At 38.3% G+C, this 24,689-nt stretch overlaps 1 protein-coding gene across 2 annotated transcripts in view; it reads right to left on the reverse strand.

Moving 5' to 3' along the window:
- Positions 1–551: 551 nt before the first annotated feature.
- LOC126380098 (tyrosine-protein phosphatase corkscrew-like) overlaps positions 552–24,689 on the reverse strand; it is a 76,593-nt gene continuing 52,455 nt past the window's right edge. The window contains exons 3-12 of one of the 2 annotated variants that reach the window (XM_050029323.1): positions 14,963–15,139; positions 14,103–14,250; positions 13,388–13,531; positions 10,279–10,413; positions 9,512–9,639; positions 8,549–8,707; positions 7,609–7,719; positions 6,560–6,650; positions 2,696–2,844; positions 552–773 (exon numbers count right to left, since the gene is read on the reverse strand). In XM_050029323.1, the coding sequence (XP_049885280.1) occupies positions 762–773; positions 2,696–2,844; positions 6,560–6,650; positions 7,609–7,719; positions 8,549–8,707; positions 9,512–9,639; positions 10,279–10,413; positions 13,388–13,531; positions 14,103–14,250; positions 14,963–15,139 (1,254 nt within the window). In that variant the 3' untranslated portion in view covers positions 552–761. Of the gene's footprint in view, positions 774–2,695; positions 2,845–6,559; positions 6,651–7,608; positions 7,720–8,548; positions 8,711–9,511; positions 9,640–10,278; positions 10,414–13,387; positions 13,532–14,102; positions 14,251–14,962; positions 15,140–24,689 lie in introns of both variants that reach the window. The other variant, XM_050029322.1, reaches the window with a different exon arrangement.

Below are 24,689 nucleotides of genomic sequence, written 5' to 3' on the forward strand. Positions count from 1 at the left end.
TTGGATTTAATAATTAAATCAATCCATCAGTCAACTTGTTTCTTCAACACTGTAGAGCTACATTATAGATCTTTGCCATTTTTTATTACAATCTTCTATCGTGTGGGTTGTGAGGTGGATTACCAACCTCATCAACCCTGGTATCAGGGATTATTGAACCGCCAAACGCCTGACACGGCTGATGTAACGCCTACTTACTTACATCAGTAAGTAGTAACCGGGACCTACAGCTTAACGTGCCTTCCGAATCACGGATCATCTTACTTTCGGACCATCAGGTGATCAGCCTGTAATGTCCTAACCAAACTAGGGATCACAAAGTGATATTTGTGATATGTCCCCACTGGGATTTGAACCCGGGACTTCCGGATCGTGAGCCCAACGCTCAAACCACTGGACCATAGAGGAAGAGAGTGAGAAGGGAAGAGAGGGGAGATATGGAAGATGGCGGATTGTTAAGTTGTTGAAGAAGAGTTCAACGCTCAACTACTCGACCACAGAGGCCGTTTTTACAATGACAATAAACGTGAAAGTAGTAAAAAAACGCAGCATAAAAATTATATTTTTTAATAAGATTACTAGTATTATGATTCACATGCAATAAGTTGATAGTTTACTGATAAATATTAAATCTTCAGCGTTTTATCTTGAGGAATGTCTCACTGAACTATCACAATTACTTAGATATTAAAATCCAACTTAACAAGAGGCTCGGGTCCATAATCCTATGCTAACTGACATCTTCGGTTCACTTGTACGCGTCAAGTATACACCTGCAAAGAGAAAAAACAGTCAGTACATATAAATCTTAATAAGTACCTACTTACTTATAAAATTGGGTAGTTCCCCATCGAAGATAACTTATGAAATTCTGATTACTAAATAAAGATAGATCTAAAGGTGACAAAAACGTTTTCTTTTATCTATTTAAGTAACTTATTTATGAACTTTAAGAAAGAAAAATTAATAACTGCGAAATTTCGTCACGTTTTTCTATGACGTAACAGGTTGCTAATTCCATAGTAATGTCGTGTTTTGACGTTTAGTAAAAAGTAACTGATTTGACTAGTTGGAAACTAAGTACCCTATTCTTTCTAGATTATGGTCGCCTTTGAGTGAACACAGTAAGCGCCATTTTTAAAAATCACATTCTGAGTGCGAACTCCACGCGGTCGGCGTCTATAAGTATCATCAGCCGTACGACGCCCACTGCTGGGCATAGGCCTCCCCCAAGGATCTCCACGACGATCGGTCCTGCGCTGCCCGCATCCAGCGGCTTCCCGCGACCTTCACCAGATCGTCGGTCCACCTTGTAGCGGGCCTACCTACCTTTCCGCCCCAGCGGCCATCGGTTCTCCTCGCTATGTGTCCTGCTCACAGCCACTTCAGCTTAGTATACTTAATACCAAATAAAATGTGACCTACTACACAGGCGTGGTGGTGCTATGTTACGAAACAATGCCATTGACTCTCACAAGTTCACATCAGAGTCATTGTACCCACTACAGTCTCAATGCTTCTGACGTAAGCTTGCTAGAATCGTGCCGCCCACGGTTTAGAACACATTTTTCAATACACTCTACCAACTGCAACTTCACCGTCACTGGTAAGGCAAAATTACGTAAGCACCAAAACGGATTTACGAGAACAAGTCGTTTTAAGCTGTATTTTTTTTGAGGAAGTCTTATTGCCGTAAAAATATGCTAAAATAATAAGCAAACATTAACTAACAGCTAATTACAAGTCCCCACCTAACATTAGCTAAGTTACCTACTCTTTTACATACATAAATGTAGTAAAATACAAACATTTGACATTCCTAAAGTAGGCCTAATGAGTCACTTATGTCACAAAGTTTCGCAATTTTTTGTTGCGTCTAGAAACTAGAACAAAAAAGTTACGTTAACCTTAGGCATAGTACCTACTTCATACGATCTATTGAGAGTTTTAACTGTTACCACCTGATTACGATTTAGACTTTGGGGGTTAAAAAGGCCACATGGAAGCAATTCATCTAAAAAATCAATTTCGCAAGGTGTTTTGGTTGAGGAGCAGAAATTACAGAAATTGCAAATGAGCAAACCCAGCAAAGGTAAAAACAAAACTTTACATCAATCAGAGGGTACCTATAGTATTATATACACTCGGTCCTCGCCAACTATGTATTTACATCCCATTCTTCTTCTTATCGTGTGGGTTGTGAGGTGGAATACCCACCTCATCAACCCTGGTGTCAGGGCTATTATTGAGCTGCCAAAGGCCCCTGACATGACTCGTGTAACGACTACACACTTACATCAGTAAGTAGTAACCGGGGCCAACGGCTTAACGTGCCTTCTGAAGCACAGTTTATTTTACTTTCGGAAAATCAGGTGATCAATCTGTAATGTCCTAACTAAAATAGGGATCACAAAGTGATTTTTGTGATTTGTCCCCACCGGGAATCGAACCCGGGACCTCCGGATCGTGAGCACATCGCTCAACCACTGGACCACGGGGGCCGCGTCGAGGAGATACGTCCCATTAATAAGGGGCGAGCCTGTCCCGGGCACAAATCCTGGAAACTCAATTATGAATAAAACTCATAAATTCTTATTCAATGGTTTTGACCAATCACGGATTCACAGTAACTTTCCTATTTTTACAGATACCTCTGAGATAATTAAAAAAGTTACTGTGAAACGTGATAACCTACCTTCCTCCTTTGTATTAGGTTCTTGTTTTCAATGTAGTCCTGGAGCGCGAGGTATATGAACCGGTATTGGGCCCGGTTCTGCACCATGGCGCTTCTCTGGGCTCGTATCAACTTGACAGTGTTGTGGACATCTATGTCACAGTTGAAGCCTACGACAATCGAGATTACATGCCTTATAATTATGGACATAAGTTACAGGTTTTTCTTTTTCATCGTTACCTCATCACTAAAGAGCGCGAAAAATGAAACATACATAAACATATCGTCCCTTAGCTTACAACACCGCTCAAGTCGAAAATTGGCGGTTTTTACATATTAATGCCATTGGATGAAGAAAATAAAGGTTAAAATAAAGTAAATCGTCAAAATAAGTATAAATAATTATTTATTAACCGCTAACTAGAGTATGTATTAAGTAGCAATAAAAAATCTACAGATATTTTAAACTAGCTTTTGCCCGCGACTTCGTCCGCGTGGCGTGTTATATAAGAGAGAGATCTTTGTGTGTGTGGGAGTGCATATCAAATTTCAAGCATCTAACTTATGCAGTTTAGATTTTTTCATACAATTTTTTTCCCAATAACTCCCATTTTTCAAAATACAGCCAAAAATAAACTTTATATTTACTAAGGTATGCATGCATGCTAGATTGAATCAATTGATTGAATTGATTTTTTTTTAATTGATTGTTCATTGAGTTTTAATTTTAATACACACTTCCTCTCTTCCCTTCAACGTTGCTGTGCCCTACAGGGTCCATGTTTTAGTTCCTATGCCTATGTAACACCCCATTGTACTACATGGAATGCAATAAATAATTTAATTGAATTGAATTGAAAACATCTATCTTACGCGGTTTCGATTTTTTCATACAAATGTTTTTTTCCCGCTAACTCCCGTTTCCGTGAGAATTTTGCAATATCCTGTTGCAACTAAGGTTTAAGTTAACTAAGGTACCTGCATGCCAAATTTCAAGCGTCTAACTTAAGCGATTTAGATTTTTCATACAAAAGGATTTTCCCGCTAATTTCCGTTCCCGTGGGAATTCCGGGAATTCCTTTCTTAGTGCACCTCTACGGTACCTAAGCTATGTCCCTTCCAAATTTCAAATGCCTACATTTAGCCGTTCAGGCTATGCGTTGATATGTCAGTCACTGAGTCAGTCAGTTTCTCCTTTTATTTAGATTTGATTTTTTCATACAAATGTTTTTTCCCGCTAACTACCGTTCCCGTGGGAATTTTGTAATATCCTGTTGCAACTAAGCTTTAAGTTTACTAAAGTACCTGCACGCCAAATTTCAAACGTCTAACTTGAGTGGTTTAGATTTTTCATACAAAAGGATTTTCCCGCTAATTCCCGTTCCCGTGGGAATTTCGGGAATTCTTTTCTTAGTACACCTCTACGGTGTCTAAGGTACCTGCGTGCCGAATTTTAAACATCTTACTTGAATGGTTTAGATTTTTCATACAAAAGGATTTTCCCGTTAATTCCCGTTCCCGTGGGAATTTCGGGAATTCCTTTCTTAGTGCACCTCCACGGTACCTAAGGTACCTGCATGACAAATTTCAAACGTCTAACTTGAGTGGTTTAGATTTTTCATACAAAAGGATTTTCCCGCTAATTCCCGTTCTCGTGAGAATTTCGGGAATTCCTTTCTTAGTGCACCTCCACGGTACCTAAGGTATCTGCATGCTAAATTTCAAATGTCTAACTTGAGTGGTTTAGATTTTTCATACAAAAGGTATTTATTTCCCGCTAATTCCTGTTCCCGTGAGAATTTTGGGAATTCCTTTCTTAGTGCACCTCTACGGTACCTATGGTACCTGCATGCCAAATTTCAAACGTCTAACTTGAGTGGTTTAGATTTTTCATACAAAAGGATTTTCCCGCTAATTCCCGTTCCCGTGGGAATTTCGGGAATTCCTTTCTTAGTACACCTCTACGGTATCTATGGTACCTGCATGACAAATTTCAAACATCTAACTTGAATGGTTTAGATTTTTCATACAAAAATATTTTTCCGCTAATTCCCGTTCCCGTGGGAATTTCGGGAATTCCTTTCTTATTGCACCTCTACGGTATCTAAGGTACCTGCATGCCAAATTTCAAACGTCTAACTTGAGTAGTTTAGATTTTTCATACAAAAGGATTTCCCTTCACTACTCTGCTCCTATTGATTGTAGCGTGATGAAAAGTATACTATGACCTGTCCAGGAGTGTGAAGAATAATTGTACCAAGTTTCATTAAAATCCGTCCAGTAGTTTTTGTTTCTATAAGGAACATACAGACAGACAGACAGACAGACAGACAGACAGACAGACAGACAGACAGACAGACAAAAATTTTACTGATTGCATTTTTGGCATCAGTATCGATCACTTATCATCCCCTGATAGTTATTTTGAAAAAATATTTAATGTACAGAATTGACCTCTCTACAGATTTATTATAAGTATAGATAAGACATTTTATTTCGTCTCCTGTAAAGTTGGTAAAAATGACTTAAGCGGTGTTGTAAGCTAAGGGACGATATTACACAGTCCTTATACGTCCCACTGTTTTCAATTCTATACTTTTACGATGGAAAATTCCACCTTTTACGGTCACGAGCACTAATATGATACACTTTGAAACCATGTCACATTAACTTTTTTTTGCAAATTAAACCGTAAGTCTCATTAAATGTCAAATATGTTAGTGCGACAGGGTTCTAAAGTGGGTACATGATATTGCTCATGACTGTTCAAGTACATACAAGTTCAAGTACATACAAGTTCAAGTACATACAAGTTCAAGTACATACAAGGGTGTTAGTGACATTGTAACAAACATTGAGGGGGATGATTCAGACCATGATTTTTAGCTGATATCAAGTAGATTATCCTGTCAGAAAAATTATGAAAATTTTAGGGTTTTTTAAATTATATTTCGGTCCATACTTTTGTGACGGAAAATTCCACTAAATTTCAACTCTGAATCATCCCTCAACGGTTTCGTTATGATATCACTAACACCTTGTATAGTTAAGAATTGTCAAATTCAATAAGTATAATAAGTTTGTGACGGATGACCAGATTGGGTAAGTAGATTATGGTACTATATTATGCATTATTGTCGCTTAGACTCTCGCAAATAGCAGTTTAGAACACATAATAATTAACTTTAAAAAGTACAATTACATATTGTATTAAAAATATATTTCGCATAGCAATATAAAAGTCGCTACTGCCTCAATTAACATTTAAAACAAAATATAGAACTCATAACATGTGACTTCGCATAAAAAAGGTAAAAAATATAGATACAGGAAAAATCGTGAACTTTGCAAACTGGTGTATCTGCATTTTTTTGCAAAAGGTGCAAATCAGATTCGTTAGAAATTTCAGATACGTCAGTCAGCGACTAAATATAGTTACTTATAAGTACTAAGTATCTAATTATAAGTACATGAACTGTTTAAAAGTAACAATGACATAAGATAAAGTCTAGATAAATACTGTTACACCATTTTCTTCTCTAGTTTGGGTTGTGAGATCAATGACCGAGCTTATCATTACAGGGTTCGCTTACCTAACCTGAAGATTTGACAGGTCTGGTTTTTTACAGAAGCGACTGCCTGTCTGACCTTCCAACCGGCGAAGGGAAACCAGCCCAATACAGGTTAGGTCACATACCCCCGAAAATTCATTTCTCGGGAATGTGGGTTTCCTTCACCGCTAAGCACGTGATAATCATTACGATCCAAACATGAATTCGAAAATAAATTTAACAATCATTGGTTTAGGCCTGTGCTGGATTCGAACCTGCGACCACAAAGTGTAGTTAGTATACGGGTGCATAAATATACCTAAATATATCTTACCGGAAAATTTTATCTTATCAACAAGCATATCCAAAGCGATGAACGTGCCTGTCCGACCGACGCCCGCCGAACAATGTACGCACAGTACGTTCTGTAAACAAAAACACCAATATTTTAAGCAAAATCTCCTTTTGTTCTGTACAAACAATTGTCATAAGTACAAACAAAGTATGTTGAAGTAAGAAAGTAGTTTGGGTTGTATAGGTACGAATAGTCTAGACAGCAATATCATCACTAATTTAAGAACCACGCTCTTATCGGTGTAGCATTCTCCATGCTACTTATTAGGGAAAAATAGGGCACTGGTTTCCTTCTTGCCTTCCGCCCCGCAGTACTCTGTCTGACGTATGTGGAATAGCGTCCAGAGTAGTCTATTTCAAAGCCGTAGTAGGAGTGGTATTAATAAACGAATCTGAGCTGAGACTGCCCTCAAAGCCATGCTCAAGTCCCTGTTTTTATGTAACGACTGTCACATTGATATGATCTTGAGGGCAGTCTTGAAGCTGAGATTAGTTTATTAATACCACCCTAGGACTCCTGTCCCCCGCCCCTGAATAGTACTGACAGTTACTGCTGACCTCTGTCAAGTTCCAGGTTACAGTCCCCGTGACTCGCCTCTTCCGTCCTGCGCTGCCGTACCGACATAGTCATATTGCGACTATGATCATTTCACCTAGATCTCATTTGACCCGTGATCCCTAATGGAATAGGCAGAGCCACTAACAATCGAAGACAACCTGCAACCACTGTTTGATTCGAAGCCCTAAGATGGATTATGAAGTATTTTATGGGGACAAGGGATCAACCTCGTATATATCGCCCATACCAATTTGTCCACCGTTTTAGAAAGGACACAATCCCTTTGTCGGTTCCAACGACATTCTGGAAGTAAGTAACTAAAGGGCTCCTGTTTTCCTATTCCTCACTGTTTGTCAGACAAAGAAGGATAGTGTATAATATGGGCACATAACTCTCTCTCTCTCTCTTTTCGGTGGAGTAATCGCAATTCCTCTCTTAATAGATATATTTTTGAATTTGATTTTACCTACCTGTTCGGGAGGATTTTTGCTCTGTGTGATTTGAAACATTCTTGTGTTGATGTCATCTATGAAATCCAGGACGCCGTCTGATTCCTCCGGTGTGCCGTGGTCCGGCCAAGTCTGTAATATTCAAAACATAAGCACATCCTGGACACTTCATACAAAACACCTCGTTTTAAACAGACATGCGCTCTGTGTGTGTAAAGTCTGACGCCCATACGATTGAAGACTGAAGTCTTTCCGAGGGGGTGAGGTAAACCTAGCGCAGACGCTGGTGGGGGCGGAGAATTGCCGTATTTACGTAATATTATAATTAAAACACATAATAACGGGTTCTTACCGCGTTTAAATGGGGATATGAGACTCCCGATATTATTGTTATTACTTGCAACAGTGTCTAAATATCGGGAGTCTTATATCCCCATTTAAACGCGGTAAGAACCCGTTATTATGTGTTTCACGTAATATTATTCTAAGGAATCAGTAAAAATATCCCGATTAGATTGTTTAAGGCTTGATGTTGTGTATATTCTGCCACATGGATGCTGAAACTCCCCTACGTTATATTTAATGAAATAAGGCCTGCACAGACCCCAGCTTCAAAAAAAGAATGTCTTGAAATAGAGAACGTACACCGCACTGAATGTAGGCAGAGATGTATAGATACATCCACTCCTCACCAGCGGGCTTAGCACCGTAAGCGCGCGACTCTTTCTCGCCGCGACAGAGATCATCTATCTCTTTCTGTGCAGTACTGTAAGAGAGTGACGTATGTCGAGGCGAGAAAGAGTCGCGCGCTTACGGTGCTAAGCCCGCAGCTATGTTTAAGTGTAATTCCTGGAAACCACATGGTTTCAATTATCTGTGAAACACAAAGTGGAATTCAGTGGCTTAGAACGGGCCGAGATTCGAACCCGTAACACTACGATGTAAATAATATATGAATTACCATGAACTGGTACTGATAGATGGTGCGGCAGGTGGAGTCGTCGCTGACGTCCAGCTCGCGCACCAAGTAATCCTCGTGGCTGGTCTCACAGATTGCCTTCACATTCAGACCCCCGTGTCTCACCTCGTGACCTTGCAGAGGCCAGTAGCGCTCGCACTTCTTCTGAAAGAGTAATATTCAAGGTTTTGTACTTGGATCTCTGGATCTTGAACCCGACTCTCGACCACTGAACTACAGAGGCCGATTACTCATATATACATATAGATGGTACACCTTCGTTACATCCTTACACACACATGAAATCATTCCACTGCTTAACAAAATCATGAGGCGGCTATGGTAATCGTGTGTTGACACAGAAACTGCTTGATACTTATTTACCTATCGACACGAATTTTATTTATTACCGCCTCGCTACATTTATATCCTTATTCTAAGATGTTCACTCGAACCTGTCTGGACTCTGTCCTCAGCTGAGGCGACCTCAAGGTCTTCTTCGAACTCAGCTCAAAATCGGTATTCCTACATGGCACCTCAACCATAACAATACAAGACATGACGTCTTTAATTTCGTATTATTATGTTGGCATTATGATATGCTCGACTCCAGTGAGTAGTCCTCAAGTCGAGGACGTAAATGTCAACTTCATTATCATCATCAGCCCATTAACGTCCCCACTGCTGGGGCACGGGCCTTTCCTATGGATGGATAGGGAGAACGGGCCTTAAACCATCACGGGCGAATGTCAACTTAAAATACCAAAATGCTCAGCTTAACCGAGTCGAGTGAAGAAAGAGTTGAGTTACGGGTTTTTTGACGACATGATCATAAGGTGATGGTGGACGTCCTGAAATAAAAGGGCATCACTTAGCACAAGTCGGAGCAAAAAACCACGACGCTGGTATTATGTGGACCCCGCCGTAATGCAAACATCATGTGCAATGTTTTTTTTTTCAACCTACCTTCCCCTTCTCAACCTCGTTGGTGATCATGGCAATGACTCTGACATCCTCCTGCCACACCATCCTCCAGAAGTCACCTATGGTGTTGGGCAGGCAGCCCTGTGTCGCGATGTATAACTTGTCCTTTACTGTGAATTAATTAATAATATTCAGTGCACATTGGTGTCACACCACATTTTGATTAAACTGTCTTCACACTTTCAAGGACAGAACGTGTAATGACGTTCGGATTCCAAGGTGTCATACTATCTATTATGAACCATCAATGACCCATGGTCTCTGCCCGTGAAAGGGTTAAGGGGCCTCTACGTGGCTTCGGCCCCACGCACGCCTTCCAAAAGTCCGGGACACCATAGGCCCCAGATATGCAAACGACATACAATTAATAATAATGTAAATGCAAACAAATGACAAATTTTAGAAAATTTGCTTGGATGTGGCCATTTTAAACCCCCAGGTCAAGGAAAGAGGTGTCAGTATCGTAAAATTAAATAATATTACTGAATGCGAATCACTTCGTAAGCCTGTCTTTGGTTCGGCTAAGATATTGCAGGCTAAATCATCTGGTTGTCCGAAAAAGTAAGATTTGTCCGTGCTTCGGATGGCACACTAAGCCGTTGGTTCCGGGCTACTAGCCCAAACACCTCCAGCAACCCGCACTGGGGCAGCGTGGTGGAGTATGCTCCATACCGCTCCCCCTAATGGAAGGAAGGCATATGCCCAGTAGCAGAACGCGCATATAAGCTATTTATGTGTGAAGACCGTACCAATATCCCGACCAAGGTTCCCATTAAGCTTGTCCAACTTGATGCAGTTCTTGACCTCCTGGAGAGCATCATCCGACAATGACTTGGACACGAGCGGTGCTGACTTCTTGGAGCCGTCGCCGCGGAGGATGAGGGCTGGAAGTCAGAACGATTTCTTGGCTTCAGACGGATATACATTACATATAAAAAAAACATTAACGCATACATAACAGTATTCGAATTAAAATTCAAAAGTAAGTATCTTTATTCAGTAGAAAACAGTTATACTTTGAATCGTCATTTTTACAAATAACGTCTCATCCGCCTAATACTTTTGCAGCTTCGCACAACCTGTACAGCTGGGGAAAAGAAGCACATATCTATCATTCGCTGTATACTGTATAGCAACTGTCTTTTTTTCTTGCTATCATTCTAGTCAAACTATTTCTCAACCAATCTGTTAAACAGCGTGGTATGCTGCGTTTCCAATTAATCCCACGCTTATTATTTTCCATACAGATTTTTTATTTTTCAGATCATATTATTCACCTGATTGTCCGAAAAAGTAACATGATTCCGTGCTTCGGAGGGCACGTTAAGCCGTTGGTCCCGGCTATTAGCCGTAAAAACACCTCCACCAACCCGCAATAGAGCAGCGTGGTGGAGTATGCTCCTTATCCCCTCCGGTTGATTGAGGGGAGGCCTGTGCCCAGCAGTGGGACGTATATAGGCAGTTTATGTTATGTTATGTTATTCATCAGATGGATGCGGGCAGCGCAGGACCGATCGTCGTGGAGATTCTTGGGGGAGGCCTATGCCCAGCAGTGGGCGTCGTACGGCTGATGATGATTCATCAGATATTTAAGAGGATAAAAACTAGAAGCGCAAATGTAGGTGGCTGCACTGAGTGTTCCTAAAGTTTTGATTGTCCAGCTAAAATTTGTGATAAATGGCTATAAAATGTGGAGCAACGTGGAGTGTATCCCGTCTGAAGGATGAGTTATGAAAAAGAAAATCTGCCACTTGAAAAAAGGCAGTTTTGATTGGTGATAAGTTTTTCTGAGTTTTCTTCTTTCCGATATTTAGGGAATAAATATATACAGTTAAACGCTGCGCAAAAAGTTATAGTGTAAAAATATACTTAAAAAAAAAACAATATGTTCAAATAAGTAGTAAGGAACTGTCGAAATTTAAGAACACTCAGCAGCAGCCACACCTGATGGGAGAAATAGGCAGCTTTTATCCTCATTGTGAACATTACGTTTTGGCCGAAGCAAAGCAAATAAGGAAAAAATCAAATGCGTCATTTGATCGCGGACACCATTCTAATGAGATGTAAGTGCGCAGACGCCGAGAGAACAATAAAAGAATCTATATAATCGTTTCCCACACTTTGTATGACCACATAAATAGCTAATTGACAATACACTTCGGCGTATTGATAGTACAAGTAAATGATTTCTTTCTACTGAGAGTTCAAACTCTATCAAAAGTCAATTCTTTGACTCCCTTATAAGTCACGACGTTTCGCGATCTTTTTCATTTGTTCTATGAAAGTAAGCTCTTCTTCCTATCCTTCTATCTTCCTTTCTATGGTGTTTTTTAATAAATTCGTCGTGACTTTAAGTGTCCAATAATCTTGCCTCTTCTGTCCTCAATAACTCTTAATATTTTGTCTCCTTTCCCTAACTAAAAAAAAAATAAAAAAAAAATTACAATATTTCTGAAAAAAGGATCTTAAATAGTGTCTACACCTAACACTAATACATTATTGAAAAAGCACATTTAATAAAATACAATAAAAAAACTGTAAGACGCATCTTTTTTCCGTGGTGATTGGGTAATTCCAATCTCGATTTTTTTTTTACTTATTTATTGTTGAAAACACATTACATAATAATACAATTAAATCGTATTGCGAAACCTTGTAGGTTTGTCTCAATGGAATATTGCTATTGTTACAGTTTGAATTCCGGCAGTATACTACCTAATTAATTACAATATTCAATAAATAAAGTAGTTACTCGTATAAGGCAAACGCATAGATGGACGAAATAACCGGTAGGATAGGTAATTCGTCACACACAAGTGAGGCGCATCATATCTACGTATGAGCGGGCGATTCCGAGAAACTTACAAGTATGCAAGATAGAAAACAGGGTAAGTAAGTAATGCAAATTCACACATAATAAGTTAACATATTCTGTAGGTTTTCAAAATATATTGTTTAGGATTTTTGGTGTGATTTAATGCCTAATTTCAATTGGTAACTGATTTACTAAGTCAGGTATGATAATTATAATGGAAGGACGACATCGTACAGCACGCAGGATATGGCTGGATGTCAATAGCCCAAGATGAAGAGGCCTACGTCCAAAATTGGATATGAATTTAGGCTGATTTAGATAGATAGATAGACAGATAATGTAATTTAGGCATTCATTTTCCGTAAAAAATGTGAAATTTGGGATTATTTAAAATGTGTATGATTATACAACGGACTGAATGTTCACGACAGTTAATCGAATAAAATGCCACCTTATGTCAAACCTATATACCTACTCTATTAGATTACACAGACGTATATCGTTTGTTTACAACTTTTTTAAAGCCCAGCTAAGACACATAAGGTAAAACCAAACTGCACTCTTCCGCATCGCACGCGCTGGCAGAAGATTTGTAGGGAATTATAATCAATAGTCTGATGACGACCTTCGTAGCGCAGTGGTTGAGCCTTGGTTGAGCGTTAGGGTCACGATCCGGAAACCCCGATTTCGAATCCCGTTGGGAAGATTTCACAAAAATCATATTGTAATCCCTAGTTTGGATAGGGCAGGCTGATCACCCGATTATCCGAAAGTACCTAAGATAAGTGCTTCGGAAGGCACTTTTAGCCGTTGGTACCGGTTGCTATAATTTACTGATATAAATACGTCGTTACATGATCCATGTCAGCTCAATAAAAACCCTGACACCAAGGTTGCTGAGATTGGTCATCCAGTTCACAACCCACACGATGGAAGATCCATATAAAAGTGAAAATTTTGACAGGTATCTGATTAATCTGATTTGATTGATCGATTGATTCTGATTATGATTGTTCGATTATAGTTTGTCCTTTAAAACTTACATTGTACACTGTCGAGGCTTTCATTTGATGACTGCATGGACGAGGAGGAGTCACTTAGCCGGCAGCAGCGGATGTAGTTGGCATTGATATAGTCCGATTCCGGCCGCTCGCCGCGCCTGCGCAACACCACCCGGGTCTGATCGTCTGAAACACATAACAAACATCATTGATTTAGTCGTTTCATGAGTCTTGTCAGGGGCTTTTGACGGCTCACTAATTACCCTGGCACCAGGTTTGATGAGGTTGGTAATTCACCCGAAGAAGAAGAGTTAAGTCGTGTGAGTAGGTGTGAAATGACTTGATGTCGACGCAATCGGGTTACAGAGCACAGCCACTGGTGGCCAGCTAGAAGCAGTTAACACGCTTTTTATATATACATTTTGTTAAAACTCGCCGCAAACACGTCCGGCCAAATTTCCCATGCAATTTGCGACAAATCTACAAAGCCACGTCATAATAAGGTCTAGATCCCTGCGACGTTAATATCCCACCAGCTCGTACGAAGCGTTTGGCTTTCTCGTTTCTAATACGAACGGCTAAGGACTGGAATTCTCTGAATCTGTTCCCCCATAAATACAATCTGGACCTATCAAGACATAAGTGAATATGCATTTTCTAGGGAACCAAGTCCGTCCTCGGCCCATCGTCACTTAACCATTTAGCGAAATTGTGGTCAAATGCTTGTTTACCATCCATACAAAGGAGTATTACTTACAAGGGAGGATATTCCTGTATCTGTTCTTGCTAACGTTCTCTGGCTTCATCCCTTCGTCAGTGTTGAAGGACAGACGCTCGTCCAACATCTTCAGCGCTTGGAATTCGCCGTCGAAACCGCACTTGTTGTCCACTTTGCATTCCATGTCCTGAAAATAATAAATATGCATGTTTTATCATTATCATCGTCCATACTTGCTCACGACGTAATATATGATCCTGATGTCCCATCTCTTCAGGGTCCCGAGCATCGCAAGTACGAAAAGGCATCTTAAGACTTCGTGTCATGTTTCGGGTGGTTGCTTGCAGTGCCTGCCCCATATCGGTAAAACCTCCTTTAGAAGGTAACACAATCTTTATACTTCTTTAAAAAATGTTCGCTTGGCAAAATAGGTAACCACTCTTTATTTACTTACTGCAAGTACTTATATCGTGCGAGGAAAATTTCTTGAACGCCAAGTTTATCGTTTCAGTCTTATTATATAAATTTGACATGCAAAGAACATAATGTACCTATTTATACAATTTGCCATCATGTTATCTGCTGGTAGATATTATGACCCTCGAGCCAACTAAGCTAAGGCACATGACATACAACAAAACAAAAAATAAGAATCGACAAAACTTGCTAACAAAACCTGACACCAGGGTTGATGGGGTTGGTAATCCACCTCACAACCTACACGATAGAAGAAGATTATATAAGTAGTATGGATTCCCATTCAAACTTTTCAGCCGCTTTTTCGGGAGCGAATTCAAAACATAGAACATATTCAGCTGCTTGTCTTCCCGGGCATTGATTTTGAGATTTCTAACATGATGGACTAATGTCCATCAAATGTAATGGTTCCTATTCCTCACCTGCATTTCCTGAACCTTCTTGTCGATGTCCTGGGCCCGGAGCCGCGTGCCGCTCAGCGGCTGCAGCAGTCGCAGCACATCTCCCGATGTCTCCACCATGGGGTACGACCTGAAGTGCTCGATGAGCCCCACCAGGTCGTCGAACTGCTCGCCGCTTCCCACGTCGTATTTATCGTGCTGGGGAATTAAAAATATTTAAGTAATTAACATTGGTGGAGCAGGCGCCATAGCTCTGCTTCCAGTCGAGTAGGTAGCCAGAGGCAAACCTACAATTAATCACATACGTAATGCACAACGACCTCCGTGGTTCAGTGGTCAAGCGTTGGGCTCACGATTCGGAGGTCCCGGGTTCCAATCCCGGTGGGGACATATCACAAAAATCACTTTGTGATCCCTATTTTGGTTAGGACATTACAGGCTGATCACCTGATTTTCCGAAAGTAAAATAAACTGTGCTTCGGAAGGCACGTTAAGCCGTTGGCCCCGGTTACTACTTACTGATGTAAGTACGTAGTCGTTACATGAGCCATGTCATTAAGTAGTAACCGGAACCAACGGCTTAACGTGCCTTCCGAAGCGCGGTTTATTTTACTTTCGGACAATCAGGGGACACAAAGTATTTTTTGTAATATGTCCCCACCCGGATTCGAACCCAGGATATCCGTCGGGAAGTGAGCCCAACGCTGAACCACTCGACCACCGAGGTCGTAATTATTATTTAAGTAATTCAGACAAATTACCTAATACATATTATTTGTATTTTATTTCCATATCTCGGGTCTATGGACTCCCGGACTTTTGGAAGGGGTGCGCGGGCCGAAGCCAATACGTAGAAAGCCCCTTATTATTATTTTTCATTTATTTTTTAATCTAGTATACTTTATGGTTTGATTAATGCCTAGACACCCGTATTAAAACAGAAAATAAACAACTTTTATAGGAATCACATACATAGCATAAAGTATTATTAAAATAGTAAACTCGACCAAATTATAAATTACCAAAACTGTTGGTAGATTAAAAATATTATAGATACCTATTTATTGCTGACCGATTTAATAAAGTCAGGTTACACCAATGTAAACAATATTCTAATACGACAAATAAACAAAGCGATTATGCAACCATTTTAATGAGAGTCAACAGTTTAAATTCACGGTCAAATCTACCCATGGAATGAAGCGTTTGCTGACGTTCAGACCCAAATCTGGAAGCTCCAGTAGGCGTAGGACATACTCGTCAAAACAACTCACCAGTTTTTATAATGTTTACATACAAAATAGCAACGTATAAAAACACATACATAAACTGCCTATATACGTCCCACTACTGGGCACAGGCCTCCCCTCAATCAACCGGAGGTGGTATGGAGCATACTCCACCACGCTGCTCCAATGCGGGTTGGTGGAGGTATTTTTACGGCTAATAGCCGGGACCAGCGGCTTAACGTGCCCTCCGAAGCACGGAATCATCTTACTTTTTCGGACAATCAGGTGATTCAAGCCTGAAAAGTCCTTGCCAAACAAAGGACAGTCTCACAAAGTGATTTCGACAATGTCCCCATCGGGAATCGAACCCGGACCTCCAGATCGTGAGCTTAACGCTCTAACCACTAGACCACGGAGGCTGTTATAAAAACACAATAGACGTCAACACGCCCATTTTGTTATTTTAACCTACTTTTTGTAACAATGGGTAACATAATATAGCTACTTTAGAACTTCTTGTATGCTATGCTAAGGCGTGACCATGCGACGTTTTTCAACCGACTTCAAAGAAGGACGAGGTTATAAAGACCCGTAAGTATGTAATGGAGAAGCGTGGTTAGAATACGCTCCATATCCCTTCCGGTTGATTGAGGGGAGGCCTGGGCCTAGCAATAAGACGTAAGAAAATAGATTATAAATACTTATGACGAAAACTAGTTTCATTTTATGTAACTTTATTTTAAATTTTTAACTTAATTTTCTTTTAATGTATAAATTGTAATGTATTTCTTACCGCAAAAAATAAAAATAAAAAAAACGAATGAAATCTAATGTAAAAAATAAATACATCAAAATGTATAAATATTTTATAAATAAATCAGTTTGAGTACCATTGGAACATAGCCTTTTATGTTTTTAGGCGAAGTCAAATATCCCGTCTGGTAAGGCCTTAGCCCTGAGGCTTCCAAGGTCAGCTCTAGCCATGACATTGGTCACGTACTCACATAAGAGTACCGAACATTTTCCTCGTCTCATTACATACAGCCGGACAAAACAACTTAAAAATCTGGGCACACATCAAATGACTTGTTTACTTTATAAATGATAATGTATAATGTACGAATACTACTGCTTCCGTTGCATCACTGGGTACAAATTCAAATTCAAAAATAATTTTTTTTCTTGTTTTTTCGTAATATTTATATTACATGTCATATGGAAACTATAATAATACAATAATGGTACTTAAGTGCTAAGTGGTAAATTTTAAAGTTAAAAATTCTTCAAAACCATAGAAACTGTGTTCGAGTTACCAGCACTTACTTTTGAAGTCTTTAGTCAGTAGGTAACATAGTTATACTTTGAACTGTTTTTTTTACATAACGAACGTCTATAAGGTACCCTACGTCTGACAGGCCACATGGACGTCCCAAGAATATATTGTCAAAAAAATCTAATCAGTATTCAAATCATGGGACCTTTTTTTTGACGTGACTTATTGTAGATTTGCCGCAGATGGCATTAACTACTTGGCCGGAAATCATGGGACCACAATTAGCTTCTATATAAGAAAATCTTCAATTTAGCCTACACTTTATTTTTTTTTTGACGTGACTTATTGTAGATTCGTCGCAGATTGCATTAAATACTTGGCCGGACAAATGGGGAGCGCTGAAGGCTCTCACCCGGTACAACTTTTAAGACAACAGGCCTGAGGGTGCCCAGTTGGGCGCGAACCTCGGCTCAGGGCGTCTGAAAGAATTAATCGACCCTAAAAAGTCGATAGCGATAAGCGCTGATTGAGGGAAATCGTCGACCATGCCGGCGGGTAACCTACACCATTTCCATCGATCTATGACGTAACTGGAAGCGGTTTTATTGGCTTAACCCAAGGTTCATATAACCTTGGGGTCATGAAACACCAGTACTGTGTGTTAGGCATACTTATAGCCAGATTTCTTATCCAGTTCCGTACTACTTTTATGGTCATTGAATGACTACTGTACTAAAAATCCTCGACATAGAGCCCTAGACGTTCTTTAAAAATAAGTACTTACCTAAAGTACCTAAGTATCAACCAATCCGGAAGAGTAAACACAAAAATGACAAAATAAATTCCCACTTTTCTAGTTTTTGCTGATTATAAACAGATTTGCAACAGCAATCTGTCGTACGTTACGACATATTTTTGACAGTTTCAAAATAGTACGCGTTCAACAGCATACATGTTTTTATTTCCTATGTAATTTTCTGTGGATAATAAGAATTAACTTAATAACTTTGTGGTCCCTAGTTTGGTTAGGTCATTACTGGCTGATCACCAGATTGTCCGAAAGTAAGAAGATCCGTGCTGCGGAAGGCACGTTAAGCCGTTGGGGTTACTACTTACGGATGTTAGTAAGTAGTCGTTACATGAGCTATGTCAGGGGCCTTTGGCGGCCCAATAGTAACCCTGACACCAGGGCTGATGAGATTGGCACTCCACCTTACAACGCACACGATAGAAGAAGAGTATTAACGTAATGAATTCGTATAATATGGCTTTCAGTATCTAAGTAGCTACTTAACCAACTAGTCAATTATAACCACGCCGAAATTCTGTTGCTCTATGTGTTATCTACATCCTAGTATAGTAGGTAAGTTTCAAAAAGATAATTATCTCCCTATTTTCTCATTGCTTAAATAAAGAAATGTAATGTAAAGGCAGAGTCAAAAATAATTGTTGCTTGATATTTGGGTCACATTATGTATTATTTTGCTACCTAAGTATATTGCTTCTCTTTATTTTGATCAGAATAGTAATGGGTGGAAGATTTAATTGTTGCTCTATTATGTAATATAATAACATAGATGAATTATTTTTTTAATTTATTAAAATTATACATAAGTTATATATAATTTTAAAAAAATATTAATATTTTTTTAATTTTTAAAAATTCACCCAAGAATATTTCATTTATTTTAAAATAATTTTAACATAAGTAAATGAAATATTTTTGGGTGAATTTGAAAGTGTCTTAAACACGTATTACGGTGACATATTTCTTGCACGGTTTTCTTGTTTTCTAACTAGCTTATTGACTTATTTTGCATGATTTTATAAAGCGCTTTTTGTAGGTATACTGCAATTTAGTTATATAACGCCAAAACGAAATATAAGTTCTTGGGTAGAATTTGTCTTTAAACTAGACGCCTATCATTCTATCCTATTATCATTCTTATTTACTTCGTATTTAAAATTTGAAAATAAGAAAAAATGTGACAAAATATTCTAAAGTCTCATGCCGTAGCTAAGTACTTAGCGTGAAGAACATTATTTCGGTTAAGTAGTTAATTCACGCCATACGATACAAATTTACAATGAGTCACATCAAAAGGTTTTATTTACATAAAAACAGATCTAAAGGTGACAAAAAACGTTTTCTTTTTTCTATTTAACTTATTTATGAATTTATAAAGAAAAATGTAATAATAAATGCGACATTTTGTCACGTTTTTCTATGACGTCACAGGTTGCTTTTTCATACAAATGCCATAGTAGTTTCATGTTTTGACGTTTAGTAAAAAGTAACTGATTTGACTAGTTGGATACAACCCTATTATCATTCTTATTTACTTCGTAATTAAAATTCAAAAATAAGACAAAGAGAAAAATGTGACAAAATATTTTAAACTCTCATGGCGTAGCTAAGTACTTAGCGTGAAGAACATTATTTTGGTTAAGTAAGTAGTTAATTCACGCCATTCGAGGCAAATTTACAATGAGTCACATCAAAAGGAGGTTTTATTTAAGTAGCTTACCTTACTAGGTTTTCTTTGAAAGGATGTATGGTTTTGACACTAGTTACCTTTCCACTTTAAAAACAAATAACTGACAGTTCCTCTGTCATAGTCAGCCCCGCCTAAACAATGGCGCGCCAGAAACATTCAGCAATCAGACATTTCGTGAAAAGGAAAATGTTGCTATACATCTAATTACACATTTGGCTTCAAGAAACCCTTTCGCTTCTTCCACTCATAACGAAATTTTCGTAATACTTACATGCTTACTAACTTCTCACCCAAAAAATCGTTAATAAAATTGTTAATGGTTCTGTTTTTATAATGAAGTGTGTTGTAGTGCTATTTATATTCTGTGGCTCTTGAGTTCCTTATTATTAGGTATTTTGCGTGTACTATTTATATATATTTTTTTAATTTATTTATTCAATATCAAAAAAACAATTAAATCCTTAGAAATAAAATAAGACGCTCCTCTAACAGAAAACCCGTACAGGTTTATGCGAGGAGTGAATGAATGCGCTTAACTCGCTATACTTAATTAGTAGGTAGGTACTACATAGTTTAACATGCGCCCAGATAATACTTCTTTAATTCTATTTTACATTGTTTAGTTCCTACACAAATGTCTGTGTGTAGCCCACTAGGCAATATGTTTAAAATATCTGGTAGTAAGTATTCCCACTTCCTCATGCCATACACATGCCATATAAGTAGGTATATATGTTAGGTTATGTATATAGGTTAGATATACAATAATATTATATTCGTATGTATATTTATTTCCATGTATTTCTTGGTAAGTTGTACTTATAGTTTGTACCCACAATCTTTCAATATTTTTTTTTACATTATTCCTCACCTTATGGATGTCTGGAAGAAATCGCTTTAAGCGATAAGGCCGCCAATTGCCATGTACTTAGTTAAGAGTCTTTCTGTTATTATTTCTTTTTATTTTGGTGCAATAAAGTGTATTTGTATTGTAAAATCTAAAACATTCCGAATTTTTATTCAACAAAAGTTTAATTAAAGGAACTAAATGTTAAAAAAAATATATCAGAATAAGTAAGTAATCAAGTGAGTTCTAAATTTAAATTTAATAAAGTAAACTCGTATTTTGTTGAATAAAAATTCGGAAGTGTTACGATTTTTTATGTTTCTAAAAATATTTACTTGTGAGGTGTTTGACGTTTTTTAATGCGAAGTGTAGGTATATTTTGCTCGACTGTTAAGGAGTGTTCAGTCTGGCTTTTCTTTACAACATCTTGAATTATATAGCGGTAGGTATGTTAGCCTAAGCCTTCCTTTTTCGAATCTACCTACCTCTAAACATTATAAAATATTATTAAGTACCTAAAGAAAACGTAATTCATACGAAATTGTAATAATTGTGTGTTTAGGTACTAACTGATTAATCAACTTAAATAAGTATACATTAGGATAGCCAAAACCCATGGCATATGGATAAATCGGAACACACACTAAATTGCACCAAAAAAAATAATTAAGTACCTACGGTAAGCAGTAACAGATGCTAATCTAGGTAAACGGCAATTGGCGGTCTTATCACTTAAAGCGATCTTTTCCGGGCACCCATAAGGTAAACTATAACGCGATGTAAATACATGCGCATTTTTTTTAGTTAATGTATGTATATGTCGTGTTCAGATCGAAGATTTCATCATTTCATGGTGTGTTCAACCATTTCATGAAATGGTCATATTTCATGAAATAGCCATCTTAAGTTGACCATAATATCGTTGAAATCTTAAAGGATCATATTTGAAAGAAATTAATCAACCCTAGTTGGCCGTCGCGGGTAAATCATCGACCAGCCTGATAGGATCGGTATCGGGTGCACTTGCCTTCATCATCATCAGCCCATTAACTTCCCCACTGCTGGGGCACGGGCCTTCCCTATGGATGGATAGGGAGATCGGGCCTTAAACCATCACACGGGCCCAGTGCGGATTGATGGTTATTAACGACTGCTAATGCAGCCGAGACCAACGGCTTAACGTGCCTTCCGAAGCACGGAGGAGCTCGAGATGAAAACTTTTATTTTTTGTGGTAACCCATCCTATGACCGGACTTTGCGAAAGTTGCTTAACTTCTACAATCGCAGACCGAGCGCGGCAACCGCTGCGCCACCGAGCTCCTCAAAATTGCCTTAGATAAATGATAATTATAAGACTCTCATAATGCTTATGTGACCTATGTTTAAGAACTTTCTAGATCTTCAAACAAATGTAGGTTAAGTTTCATACTTTTGCGACGAAAAATTCCACTTGATATTTTGATATCCACTTCAGTATTCGTTACGATGTTACTAACATCCTATATATTCAGTCAAACGGCGTTCAAATCTTGCATTTATATTGGAAATCAGATACAATATTCATGTCGGTGAAACCATAGAAAAAATATTTATTTTTATTTATTTATTATATAAAGTATTCAAAACATATAGTCATTACAGGTACATGTCTATTACGACATATGTAAACAATACACTTACTTCTATAATAAACTTAGAAATCTGTGTACCACATTATAATAACATAATAAAAATTATATCTTTTCTTTAACAATAACTTAGATATCTAATAGTGACTTCTGTAAATTTCGCGAACGAGCATATATCGTGATATTTTCAATAAAAAACATATCCCACAGGTATAAAGGTTACGTTTTTGTTAAGGTGCGGAACCATAAAAATGGAAATAGCGAAATATAATAATATTTATAAAGTCACTAGCTTTTGCCCGCGACTTCGTCCGCGTGGCGTGTTATTAAGAGAGAGATCTTTGTGTGTGTGGGAGTGCATATCAAATTTCAAGCATCTAACTTATGCAGTTTAGATTTTTTCATACAATTTTTTTCCCAATAACTCTCATTTTTCAAAATACAGCCAAAAATAAACTTTATATTTACTAAGGTATGCATGCATGCTAGATTGAATCAATTGATTGAATTGATTTTTTTTTAATTGATTGTTCATTGAGTTTTAATTTTAATACACACTTCCTCTCTTCCCTTCAACGTTGCTGTGCCCTACAGGGTCCATGTTTTAGTTCCTATGCCTATGTAACACCCCATTGTACTACATGGAATGCAATAAATAATTTAATTGAATTGAATTGAAAACATCTATCTTACGCGGTTTCGATTTTTTCATACAAATGTTTTTTTCCCGCTAACTCCCGTTTCCGTGGGAATTTTGCAATATCCTGTTGCAACTAAGGTTTAAGTTAACTAAAGTACCTGCATGCCAAATTTCAAGCGTCTAACTTAAGCGGTTTAGATTTTTCATACAAAAGGATTTTCCCGCTAATTTCCGTTCCCGTGGGAATTCCGGGAATTCCTTTCTTAGTGCACCTCTACGGTACCTAAGCTATGTCCCTTCCAAATTTCAAATGCCTACATTTAGCCGTTCAGGCTATGCGTTGATATGTCAGTCACTGAGTCAGTCAGTTTCTCCTTTTATTTAGATTTGATTTTTTCATACAAATGTTTTTTCCCGCTAACTACCGTTCCCGTGGGAATTTTGTAATATCCTGTTGCAACTAAGCTTTAAGTTTACTAAAGTACCTGCATGCCAAATTTCAAACGTCTAACTTGAGTGGTTTAGATTTTTCATACAAAAGGATTTTCCCGCTAATTCCTGTTCCCGTGGGAATTTCGGGAATTCCTTTCTTAGTATACCTCTACGGTGTCTAAGGTACCTGCGTGCCAAATTTTAAACATCTTACTTGAATGGTTTAGATTTTTCATACAAAAGGATTTTCCCGTCAATTCCCGTTCCCGTGGGAATTTCGGGAATTCCTTTCTTAGTGCACCTCCAAGGTACCTAAGGTACCTGCATGACAAATTTCAAACGTCTAACTTGAGTGGTTTAGATTTTTCATACAAAAGGATTTTCCCGCTAATTCCCGTTCTCGTGAGAATTTCGGGAATTCCTTTCTTAGTGCACCTCCACGGTACCTAAGGTATCTGCATGCTAAATTTCAAATGTCTAACTTGAGTGGTTTAGATTTTTCATACAAAAGGTATTTCCCGCTAATTCCCGTTCCTGTGAGAATTTTGGGAATTCCTTTCTTAGTGCACCTCTACGGTACCTATGGTACCTGCATGCCAAATTTCAAACGTCTAACTTGAGTGGTTTAGATTTTTCATACAAAAGGATTTTCCCGCTAATTCCCGTTCCCGTGGGAATTTCGGGAATTCCTTTCTTAGTACACCTCTACGGTATCTAAGGTAACTGCATGACAAATTTCAAACATCTAACTTGAATGGTTTAGATTTTTCATACAAAAATATTTTTCCGCTAATTCCCGTTCCCGTGGGAATTTCGGGAATTCCTTTCTTAGTGCTCCTCTACGTTATCTAAGGTACCTGCATGCCAAATTTCAAAAGTCTAACTTGAGTGGTTTAGATTTTTCATACAAAAGGATTTTCCCGCTAATTCCCGTTCCCGTAGGAATTTCGGGAATTCCTTTCTTAGTGCACCTCTACGGTATCTAAGGTACCTGCATGCCAAATTTCAAACGTCTAACTTGAGTGGTTTAGGTTTTTCATACAAAAGGATTTCCCTTCACTACTCTGCTCCTATTGATTGTAGCGTGATGAAAAGTATACTATGACCTGTCCAGGAGTGTGAAGAATAATTGTACCAAGTTTCATTAAAATCCGTCCAGTAGTTTTTGTTTCTATAAGGAACATACAGACAGACAGACAGA

This window comes from Pectinophora gossypiella, chromosome Z, assembly GCF_024362695.1.
Source record: "Pectinophora gossypiella chromosome Z, ilPecGoss1.1, whole genome shotgun sequence".
In the NCBI taxonomy this organism is placed as follows: Eukaryota; Metazoa; Arthropoda; class Insecta; order Lepidoptera; family Gelechiidae; genus Pectinophora; species Pectinophora gossypiella.